The sequence below is a fragment of the Ambystoma mexicanum genome, chromosome 9 (genome assembly GCF_040938575.1).
Source record: "Ambystoma mexicanum isolate Mex_15411 chromosome 9, UKY_AmexF1_1, whole genome shotgun sequence".
Classification (NCBI taxonomy): Eukaryota; Metazoa; Chordata; class Amphibia; order Caudata; family Ambystomatidae; genus Ambystoma; species Ambystoma mexicanum.
The window spans coordinates 653,603,921-653,616,224 of record NC_090931.1 but is presented as its reverse complement, the minus strand read 5'-3'; the positions used below and the strand labels follow the sequence as shown (position 1 = coordinate 653,616,224).

At 45.3% G+C, this 12,304-nt stretch overlaps 1 protein-coding gene across 3 annotated transcripts in view; it reads right to left on the bottom strand.

The window, feature by feature from the left end:
• Nucleotides 1–12,304, bottom strand: part of RILP (Rab interacting lysosomal protein) — a 259,539-nt gene that overhangs the window by 116,284 nt on the left and 130,951 nt on the right. For all 3 annotated transcript variants that reach the window (XM_069615407.1, XM_069615408.1, XM_069615409.1), the window contains 3 exons: nucleotides 10,603–10,721; nucleotides 8,466–8,657; nucleotides 7,418–7,587 (listed from right to left, as the gene is read on the bottom strand). In XM_069615407.1, coding sequence (XP_069471508.1) covers nucleotides 7,418–7,587; nucleotides 8,466–8,657; nucleotides 10,603–10,721 — 481 coding nt within the window. The remainder of the gene's footprint in view (nucleotides 1–7,417; nucleotides 7,588–8,465; nucleotides 8,658–10,602; nucleotides 10,722–12,304) is intronic.

The window sequence follows — 12,304 nt, the reverse complement described above, 5'->3', positions numbered from 1 at the left end:
TGCTAACTCCCAAATGATACCCATTCACCTACTCTACAGACCGCCTGGACCCCTGGGATCTTTCGAGGAAGACCTCAGTGCCATCCTCACCGACAACCTAAAAAACTCCTCCCAATGCCTCGTCCTAGGAGATTTCAACCTAGGCTACAAAGACCCCAAAGACCACCAGGCCACCCTCATCAATAACATTCTGTCTGAACTAGGCTTCACACAAAAAGTATCCGGTCCCACCCATAAAAAGGGAGAACCCTTGACTGGGTAGCAGACTACAACTGTGCAGCATTTATCACTAATAACTCTCCTCAATCCTGGTCTGACCATCATCTCCTCTCCTTCTCCCTCGAAGCCTCGAGCCCCATCACCAACATGGCGCTAGCCGTAGCCATCCCACAAGAAGCAAGAAAAATATTACAGTGGAAAAACTGATTCCTCTTATCCTCCCTACGCTCAACCAACTCCCTACTTCCAACCCCTACGACCTCGTTGAAGGCTATAACAATACCATGCGCACAGCCTTAGATGCCATTGCACCACTAAAATTAAGAAAATGCAAACCAAAAAAGCACCTCCACCAATGGTTCTCCAGCCACCTTAAAGCGCTTCGAATTGGAAAAACGCAAAGTGGAACAAGTCTGGAGACAGTCTCCAACAGACCACAACAAGTTAATGCTCAATAAAATAACGGCCAATTACAAAAAAGAAATCATAGCTGCCAAACAAGAATCCTTTAACCAGAGAATTGTACAATCCAAATCCAGTATCAAAGAGTTGTTTACAATCATCAAAGAATTGGAAACACCGGTGCTAACTCCAGATACCTGCGTGAAGAACAAACAATGGTGCACTAGTGTCCAAAATGCACTAAACAACAAAGTCACAGGTCTTCAAACCAAAATTAAAAACAAGAAAGGCTCCCTTACCAAACCTATCAACCCCACTAACACCCCCCTGAGTCCCTCACCCACACACCCTACACCCAACACTGCTCGCTTCAGCTTCTCCAAAGTCTCTACTCTCGAAGTGGAAAAAATAATTCTCAACCTTAAACCATCCAACTGCAAGGGTGACCTCTGCCACCCACAAATCATTAAAGATGCGGCAAGAGACCTTTCGCCATTCATCACCAGACTCATCAACGTATCATTCTCCTCAGGAACAGTCCCCAGTAACCTCAAAGAGTCTTGGGTCCTCCCCCTCCTTAAAAAACCTTCCCTTGACCCTTCCATCCCTACCAATTACAGACCCATTACCACCGTCCCATTCCTACTCAAGATACTCGACAAGACAGCATACCAACAAATCCAAAAATACCTTGAAATAAACCACCTCCTAGGCATTCGACAATCAGGCTTCAGACCCAAACATGGGACTGAAACAGCCCTCATTGATCTGAAAGCCCAAATAGACACCCTTAGAGACAACAGGAAAACCACACTACTACTCTTACTAGACCTCTCCGCAGCGTTTGATCTAGTTGACCACAAAATCCTATGTAATCATTTAGACTCAACTGCCCACTTCTCCCAAGAAGCCATCGGCTGGATCGAGTCATTCCTCAGCAACAGATCCATGCGTGTCTTCTCCACCTCTGCCGCTGCCGACCCCATCACATTCGGAGTCTCACAGGGCTCCTGCGTTTCCCCTACTCTGTACAACGTGTTTACAGAGCCCCCGTTTGATGATCTAGATGGCCTGGGTATCACCTACACCAACTACGCTGATGATACACAGATCCTCATCCCGCTGACGGGAGATTACAACCAGGATTTGGCCTTGGTGAACAAGGTGTACCTCACCATTCAGGCATGGATGGCCTCGCACAGTCTATGCCTGAATGGTGTACCTCACCATTCAGGCATGGATGGCCTCGCACAGTCTATGCCTGAATGACGACAAGACTGAACACATCATCCTTGGTTCCACCTCAAACCTAACCAAACTAGACCACAATTACACCAACTCATCATAGACCGGAACCCGATCAAGGTAGCGAAAGAAGTGAAAACTTTAGGAACATACCTCGACTCCTCCCTAACCTTCCACAAGCAGGTTAGCTCTATGGCTTCCTCCACATGTAAGCTTATAAGAGCAGCCAAACCCTGCTTATCCACCCAGAGCTGCATTACACGAGCCAGAGCCCTGGTATTATCTAAACTGGACTACTGTAATGCCCTCTACGTAGGAGCCAGCAAGCAAATTACCAACAAAATTCAGACGCTACAAAACAACGCTCTCAGAGCAGGTCTTAGCATTCCCAGGAGAGAACACATTTCCAACATCAGGAAATCCCACAACTGGCTCAACACCCTAGACAAAATCCTGCTCAAAGTAGCCCTGCTAACTCACAAATGCCTGAACAATGCTGCCCCGCGTTACCTGGTAGACAGAATATGCAAATACACCCCCAACAGACCGCCCAGAACCTCCAACGCAAACCTGCTCATAGTTCCCAGGTTCAAACGCACCAAAATGGGTGGCAACAGCTTCCAGGTGAAAGCACCCCAACACTGGAATGCCCTACCATCATCCCTCAGGACACCCCAAACTTATACACACTTCAGACGCAACGATATCCAGTGGTTAAAGAACAAGGATCACTAATACTTCTAACCTCTAACACCACACTGCCGCAATCCTGTAAAGTATGTTTATTTGTAAATTTGTAAAATATCTGTATTGTATTATAGCCTTCCTGTAAAACTGTTCACATTGTCCTCCATTGTCACACTGTAATACTGTAATGTATAAGCAACCTGTAACCAAGCTTTGAATAACCATGCTGCTCATGCGCCCTCATACCCTCGGGTCTGGTGCGCAATACAAATGAATAAACTAAACTAATTAGAGGGTTTATTGGTTAGTTGGCCTAGGGATTGTAGTGTCTCATACTCATCCTTGGCATTTTTCAGCGCGTCCTCGACCGCCTTAGCAAACAACAGATCCGGCTCCATCGGTTTATCCAACAATGATGCTTGGGTTTCAGCCTTGAATCCAGACTGCCGTAACCAAGCGTGTCTCTTGATAAAAGTCCCTTCTGCTATCAATCTGCCGGCGTTATCCGCAGCATCAAAGGTTGCTTTTAAAATGCAACCGGACATGGCTCTTCCCTCCGCGGAAACTCGTGCCAATTGGCTCTTTAAGGGTTCTGGGGCAGAGTCTGAGTGCCGCGACTTCTTCCCACTGGTGGCAGTTGTAACTGGCCAACAGCGTGGTGGAGTTGGCAATCCTTGCCTGGTAGGCGGAAGTGGAGGCTACCTTCCTGCCCAACCCATATAGTTTCTTGCTCTCCTTGTCGGGAGGAGCTTCGGACGATGACAAGGGTGTTTGTAACTACCACGGAGTCCGGCTTCAGATGCCCCCTTATGTATAGTGGGTCTGATTGGGCTGCCCTGAAAAGTTTCTCAATCCTTGGGTTCACTGCCCTCGTGAGGTTGGGATTTATAAGTGAGGGGTCTATTCTCCTCTGAATAGACTTAAGGATAGGGATGTCCTGCGCAACAGGTCTCCTTTCTCCTACTAACTCCTCAGCAAAGTCTCGCTCTTCCCGAGCACCCTGGGTGTCAATGTGGAAGTGTTCTGCCGCTCGGGACAGAACTTCATTCAGGAGAGGTTGATTGGCGACAGGGGAGTCAGTAATCGGGGGGTTCTTTCTCTACCGGGGAATCTACTCTGTAGGTCTCAGGGTCTTCCTCTTCTTGGTCCTCATCATCCCCATAGTAGCCCGTACCAGTTTGCTCTTCCAACATGCCCAAATCTGGATCCTCACAAAAGGATGTATTCCCTGGATATTGAGAGTAGGGCTGTATATAGAAAGGGTCCGAAGACCGTGTTGGGGCTTCAAACCGGGACTTCTTACTTGGAGGTATTGGATCCTTAGAGCCTGAGGGTGCTGACCCATCGGGAGTATAGGAGAGAGAGTTTTCAGGGTTTTTTGTGTAAAACTCTGCCAATGATGACATCCTTGACATAACCCTGTCTATGTCATCACTAGACCATTCTCTAGAACTGGGAATGACCCTTTCTGGGACTTTCTCCGCCTTATCCTGACTAGACTTACTGGTTTTAGCAGGGGTCCTTGGGATAACAGAAGGCTGGGACTTGTCTGTCTGTTTATGTGGAGTGGATTTTTTGAGGTGTGTAAGGAGGCTGAGACTGCTTCTTTTGTTGTTTTCCCCCCTCCCCGTGGGCGGAAGAGTGTTTTCCCTGCCTTTTCGCCCCTTCGGAGCCTTCCGATGCCTGGCGTCGAGGTTCGGGGGTAGTGTCCCTATCTGTAGAACGTGGAGGTAGGGACTCGGGAGCCGCCTTTACGCGGTCTGCGGGCGCCGACTCCTGGAGTGCGGTCTGGGGATGGAAGTCGGCTTCGTCTTCCGACGATCGAACTTCCGTTACCTTGGGGAGCGAGGCACTCTTGGCAACAGTGGATGATTGCCTGGAGTCATGTGGTGATCTAGATCGAGACTGCCCAGAATACACTGATTCGGACCGTTCTCCATGTGCCTCTTTCCGAGAACTCGACGTGCGCATCGAGTCTCGGTTGGACTTCATGTGCTTTGTGGAAGTGCTGTGGGTAGCGCTTGTGTCGCCGGGGGTCTTCCCCATAGCCGCCCTGCCGGACGACCTTCCGAGGTCAGGGACTTGCGCTCTGCTGTCTCTTGACGCCACGTTGCCCTCGCCGTCTGAAAGCATGGCATTGTTGCCATCGCTGAAGGCGCCCTCCGCTGCCATGGACACCTGGCGTGGTGGGCCCAACGCTTGATCGAATGGTCCTCAAGTGTTTTCGGTTTAAACCTACTACACGCTCTGCAGTTCGCCTCAGGGTGGTCCCTCGGCAAGCAGAGATTCCACGTGGCGTGTCTGTCAACCCAAGGGTACTTGCGGTTGCACTTGGGGCAGAATTGGAAAGTACGCACCTTGTGGCAGCGGGCTGTTAAGTGTAGGAATATATAAGAATGTACCTATATACCACCTATATACCAAAAGAGTGTAGAGTATGTCCACCCCCCACTCTCCCTACTTGCAGGGCCGAGGCCAGAGGCCTTCCGAGGCCCAAATCCGTCATGCAGCTGTCGACGGTCGATTTCTTCTCCGGGCCGGCGTCGAGTGTGGAAGTTCGGTGACTCGACGTTGGGGTGGAGAATGGGGAAAATATAACGATATTTTGCAAAAGTATGGCTAAGGCCAGGGAACTCTGCGAAATGCTTCCGACCAGTATGGCGGAAAAAAACAATCTGAGGGTCCTACACGTGTGAGGGATCATGGGTACAGTGGACGTCACACTAGGGATAGTATTACTGGGCATGCCCTGTGTCGACGCCCATTTTCGAGTTTCGAAGAAAAAAACTGTAATACTCCGCAGCTTCCACTAGATGTCGGCCTGTGCACAGCACGTGATCTAAGCAGATTCCACAAGCCTCAGAAATATATATATATATATACATATATACACACACACGTTGGCGCATGCAGCAACCTATTCACTATTTAGCTAGACTTTAAGAATACTTCATCGGCTTGCGTTTCTTTGCATGTGTACACGTGTGAAATCGCTGGATATCTTCATTAGGTCTGCAGCATACATTTCTTCATCTTGATCCCAAGATGTGTTTTAACTCGATACTTTCTTGATGCCTTATAGAATTGTCGGCATTCTCTAGTATCTGCATCTCTTCTCTTACACGTCAACTTTGCTCTTCATGACGGTGGTTGACGTCACCATTCTTCTTCATCATCATCATTCTTTCGCTCTGGTTCTTCAGGGATTTCATTCAAATTACCATCATACTGTCTCAAGTATGGTTGACTCAATGGGAACCTTGCTTCCCAGATTCTCCTAGGTATCGGTATCTTCACTGGTACTGCACGTGTTTCACACTCCGGCATCCAACATACAGCTTCTGTTGGTGAGATGTTCGAGGTGGGGGTACTTCGCTCCTTCTCTACACTATATATAACTAGCTGGGGTACCCTGCATTGGCCGTGTCCTCATCGAGTGGTGTCTCATGTGCCCTGGAGGATTTTGCTCTTGTCGACAAGTCGTACTGCTGTTTGTTGTGTTTCAGAAGCTCTTGATATTGATGTTTGCTTTGCATCAGATGGAGCGGTTGCAAGTGATGTCTTTTTTTTGTGCGGCATGTTTCAGCCACTTAATGGCTTCAGCACATTTGAGAAAAAGTCCAAGAAGGATTAATTGTGCTCTCTTCTCGTGGATTAATTTAAGTAATCTGTAACCTTGCCATTTCCCATATTTGGAGTGGCATATATAAAAAATATTTTTTATTTCTTTTTATTCCCATTAAAACTGTTTTAATAAACAGTTTTGAACTGTATACACTAGTAATACATTTTAAAAGGAATAACCAACATATCGAACATTTTGCTTCAGCCACTTTTCCAAATGTTAAATCTGATGAGCATCAGTAAACGAGGGCGTCTACGAATTACATTTTTTTGCATCCAAACAGACTACAATCTTGCCCCAGACAAATGAGGAATCCATGTAAAATGTGTTAGACGGGGGTTCAACTGTGTGGATTTGTATAACCGGACAAACGTACATACACACACATATATATACAAACATGTTTTTGCATATAAGATTTTTGCATCCAAACAGATTACGATCTTGCCCCAGACAAGGGGAACCATTGCAAAATTTGGTACCGTGGGTTCAACATACATACATTGCTTTATATATAAAGCTTACAGAAAAAAGGGGCCCAATGAAAAGATCCAAGTGAGGTCTGGAAAAAGTACCTTTACTCTTTTCATGGCGGTCATGGGGCAAATTAGGATGGGCTGGACAAGGATGTAGAGGACTGAGAAGATAACTGAATACTTTATTTTCAAAGAAATGCTGTGGAAGCGGAAGGAGAATGGGGAGAAAGGGGTGTGTGAGGGGGGGTTGAAATGGCTGTCAAAATGCTTCCCTGGCAGGCATAATATCAGTAAATAACGGATGCATTTCAAGCTTCCTGACTGCAGGAGACCGGAACCACCCAACCAACTGGATGCCAATCAAGAGTCCGTGCAAACAGAAATCACCCCATATCTAGGTGTAGCAGTGTGGCCAGTGATGGATCTATTGTATGCGAGTACCTGACCTCACATGATTAGCAACTGGTGCAAACGCCGAGGTAGGTCCACCATACACCAGTCAGGGCCACATATGATAGGCTATTTATAACGCGCTTAATACACTGTCGTCTTGCTTCCAAGGCGAGCATGTTGCAGCTGAGCTATCCTCCCGAGACAATATGTTCAGTGATTGACATACAGGTATTAGTGGATCCTCAGTACATGTACAGCATGCTGTGAACATACAGTTCCTAGGCCCTTGGTACAGTCGAGATGAGCACCCTGAAATGAGTAGTTGCACAGGGCTGGAGCCTTATCACGCATAAAAAATGCAAATGCCTACCGTTGGTAATAGGACAGCTCCTCCTGTATGAGGAAAAGATTGGTCTTGAGCTCATTTCGTTCCTGCAGAATCTGCTGGACTTCCTTCTTGGTGAAACAAGGCTGGTTGGAGTCTGTTGCACCATCTTGTACTGCCGGCTCCTCTTTGTTCAGTGCTGTTGCACTCGATTTCTTACTCAAAAGACAGAAGATAGTTGTTTTGAGTGATCAGCTTGTTTAGGTGTGCTTTCAGAGATCTGCACACTAAATATTGGAACAGGGCATTATGGGGAAAGCAGGAGTAGGGAACCTCAGCCTTTTTGCAGAAGATAAATATACATTGAAGAGGGAAACTCTCTGTAGGCAGCATGGGTTAGGAGAATGTATGGAACTGTTCATGAACAAGATGGGCGCTTTATTGTAGTCCATACTTGATGCAGCCAGATCAGCAGTCCGACAACTATGCACTTAAGCTATGCATTTCTGCTTCTCAATGTATCTGGACCGGCATTCAGACCAGGGTCTGCAGCTTTTGGCTCTACAGATGTTTTGGACTAGAACTCCCATCAGTCCACCTGCACTTTTGATATGGAGGGGGTTGTAGTCCAAAACACCTGGAGAGCCGCAGGTTGCGCAGCCGAGCAGTAAGACACGCTTTTCTGATTCTTGCACCACTGACCAGCAGCCGCTGCCATGGATCTAATTGGAACCCGTTTTGTCTCAAGTGAGCGCTTTGGTACTGCTAGCATATGTGTATTCAGATAAATCGTATGTTCCTACAAATCCATGCCCATATCCCCAGTGACTGTGTAATTTGATAATCATTTTAGAATGCAGGATACAAAAAAATGAAAGCTGACTGCAAAAATGCAGTGCATTTTCCCCAGACACGTTACTCTTGGAGGTCCCTCTTCCTGGAGGAATTCCTTCCATCTGTTCCCCGACCTCGGTCTAAAGGATACAAGGAAGTTCAGAAATTCCACCTCACCCCAATTGAAACGTCCCATGTATTTTGGATAAAATGCTTTCAGACTAATTGTATGGGACATTTAAAGGTTTATACAACTCACTTTTTCTGGACTGGAACTCTCCACCATGGCCCTACTTCTCGGCCTCCTGTGCATCTCGTCTTGCGGTGCTTGCATCAAGGTCTCCAATTCCATCTTCCTTTCCAGCGTTGTCTTAAGTTGGGTCTGAACCACAGAAAGCTTACGGCGCAGGTCCTCATTCATTCTCATGAACCGGTCAAGTTGTTCCTGGAGCTGCAGCAAGAAGGAATAAAACGAACAACATAGTTGCCAGGGAGAGTGTACATGTTCAAGAAGGGATTGGACATAGAGAGAGGAAAAGGTCTACCAAAATACATCCACATGAGGCGTCAAGGCAGAGACATTGACGTAAAGGCCAAGAAGGCGGGTTCAGTGAACTAGTGCAAGATACTATGTAAACGGACTAAAGTGTAGGTTTTCATTGACGCAGTACATATCCTAAGGCAACAACTCCCTCTAGCAGTGACAACAGGTATGTCTGCATCAGACAAACATACATAGACAAACATACATCAGGCCTTTTATTATATTATTAGATTAGATAAGGAGGAGGGTACAGATGATATTTCTTTTCAAACACTGGCAACAGGACATCAGTTCTGGTCACATCAATGGAAACTCCTTGTAACATATACTTGAATATCCTCATGAACAAGGCTATGATCTAGAAATCATGGCTCTTCAAGCTGAAAGGATAGAATGGGCCTTGAGTCACTGCAGAGCGTAGAACAACTATTCAAGCTAACTGAGAAGGAAAAGGAACAATGCTTGCAAAATCTCCTCACCCAATTTACATTGGCGAAGATATTTTATGAAGGAAAGACAGTTTGTATTGTATTGCCCGTGCCCTTCATGGTGAGGAACTTGTTATTCACTGAAAAGAAACAATCTTTTCAGCAAATACCACGAAGCCAGCTCAGTGTGAACACTAAGCGTTCTCTCAGCTGCAGCAAGGTGTGGGGGTAATAGGTGCCCCCAAACCAGAGGACCAGGGATCGAAATTAAGATTAGCTAAGCAGGAGCTAAAAGCAGCTCCTGGATCTTCAGCATTACCAAGTGAGCAGGGGCCATAACTGGGGAATCAACAGCTAGTACATAGCGTTCCCCGAATCTAACTTCCATATTAGATGCACACTTAATATCTTGCTTATGTTTGACAAGCCCTTATGCTTTAAATATCATAGATTTTTCTCAATGCTTATTTAGAGATTGTCACAAATGCAAAGGGATAAATTGGCATAGGTGTGTTTGGTTGGCATGGGGAGCAAAAGTAGCTCCTGGTAGCTGTTCGTGCCAATGTAACTAGGCTGTTTTAGGCTACAAGCAGGAGCTAAATAGCTCACACCTCCCCAGGCTGTGTTGGTGAGCTGGCCTTTGATTTGTGGATGAATCAAAGACCTGCTGACCGTGCTGGTAAACTGGCTTCTGATTTGGAGAACAGGGTGCATTTTTTCTATTGGCCTCAATGTTAAAGCAAACATATGCGGTTTACTTTAAGCCTGATGCCCAATGAAAATGCCATGCACTGAGGCATAAGTGATAATCGAACTGGCAGCAACAATGCAGTCCAGTCCACTCTAGCCACATAACGCTAATCATGGTTGCATGAGAAGTGTTGAGTGGCTAGACTGGGCTGCATTGCTACAGCGAGTCCTACTAGGTTTTACACATCTGGTGTGGCACATTTTACTGGTCATGTTTACACATCAAATTTAAAGCAAACAGCATTTATTACATTTTGGGGTCTTTTACCTTACAGTGGATCCAATACATTTGTTTTAGGTCGAGTAGGTGAACCAAGCAGCTAGCCCTGAAGAACTAGTGGGATTTTTAGTGGTTTTTGTAACCTGAAGAAAATAATCACCAAAGCAAATTCTACCAACGGAAAGATAGTCTCACTAATGAGAGCAGAGTTTGCTTTAGTAGGACAGAACTTTAAACAGACCAATAATTGTTGTGTAGTTGATCTAAAGCTGCCACTGGGGAATTGGTCTGAAAGATATTGACAAACCGCAAAGCCAAGAGTAGATGGTATTCACCATCTAGAGGAAGCTGGTATTTACCTGTTCAAAGTGCAAAGGGCGAGACAAACCTACCCCCCCTTTCTGTTGAGCCGTTTGCCATCTACATGGAGGAGGCAGCTGCAGCAGGTCCTTACCGCCTCAGTGTCACTGCTCTTCTGTTGAATCTCATGGGACTGAGCCCGGATCTCATCTCTCTGCCGATCCACCACTTCTTTCAATTTCAGCATCAATTCATGCTCCTTTGCTGCATTGTCTAAATCAAAGGGAAATAGAACATGCCTGTCATGGATGGATGCATGTGCCCCCAAATGATCCTGCTTTTGCAATCATCCTTCAATAGCTCATGGAGTACCTGTCTCAGGAGGAATTCAAAACGTACAGATGTTTCCGCAAACCCAAGAGCAGATCTTTTTTGTAGTAGCCACTGCACCTCTGTTGAGCAACAGCCAATTCTCAATATCCGAGTAGGAACCAACAATTTATATCAAGAAAAGCACCAGAAGCACAAGGTTTCATAAAGAGGTCAAATTGAATCTACAGTATGGAAGAGGGTGCTATTATTACCAATTGGGACTCCCTTTCCTGCTGTATGCCATATGTTGGGTTTGATTTCGATAAAGGCACAGATCACTTGGCTTGGCAGAGGTTGCAGTGGTTAAGATCCATTTCGTTTCCCACTGAGAACACATTGTTTAAAGGATTTATGAGGAAGCCGGTTATATAGTAGCATAAAATGATTGGATGCTTGTCTGCTTAAATCTTTTGACAAGCAATTAGCTTTCTGAAGAAGACCTTACACAGACACCCCTTGGAGTGTAAAAAAATAAAATTAAAATAAAGTGTACGAAAATGATTGGATAAATAATAGAAATGTATTGACGTCCTACAGGACATATGATCACTTTAGTGTGGTTATAGAGCCCTATGACACTCTACAATCTTCTTTGAATAGGCAAAGTTCAAGAAAAATCAGAATGTTCTTATAATTTGCCTCTGCTTCATATGTATGATGTCACGTGGGGGGGATTAATTACATCTGTCGTTTCTGCTTGGAACACAGGGAAGCGTTTAAACATCTGCCGATTGAATGTTCTACGCGGTTTAATTTCCGATGTACGATCTTTAATCATTATATGCAGAAATTGTGCATTTTATCATGGGAAAGTCTTTGGTGGCACCTACGCACAGCTCCTAATGATCATTTGTCTATTGCATCAATAAATTTTATTGAAAACATTTTTTGCGTTATTTAATCATGAACTATGTTTTTTTTTATTGTTGCTGCATTGCTGATTTGCCCGTTTGTATTACGAATTTGTTTCTACTCATTCTAATACATTTTTATGTATTTTAGCAACACTTAACTTTTTTCGTTATCTTTCTTTTGCTCAAGGTATGCCATTGTTGTATGGAATTAATTTGTGTGTAAAGTTTATCATGTGCTTAAAACTACATCACCCAATAAAATAAATTTAAAAATGTTTAGAAAATTAAGTCATCCACATTTTGTGAACAGAACACCACACAGTTTAATGTGCACCTCTCCCTACTCTGTCACTTGGAGCCAGAGAAAGCGATGTCTATGTACCTCAATCTTTAAGCAAAAATCATTGATTTCAAGTACAGTCAGCATTCTAATAACGCAGCTTCATCCGGCCCTCCATTATCCAAGCTATTTCAACACTTGCACCTTTTCCAGTGTCTTCACCTGCAAAGACCTCCACGTTTGTAGTACTCAACCCACGTTTCAGCAGATGTGCATCAACCATGCCATTCCAGCATTGGGAAAAACACCCTATTATGGGATGCACCTCAATCCTAACTCACAGCACCCCT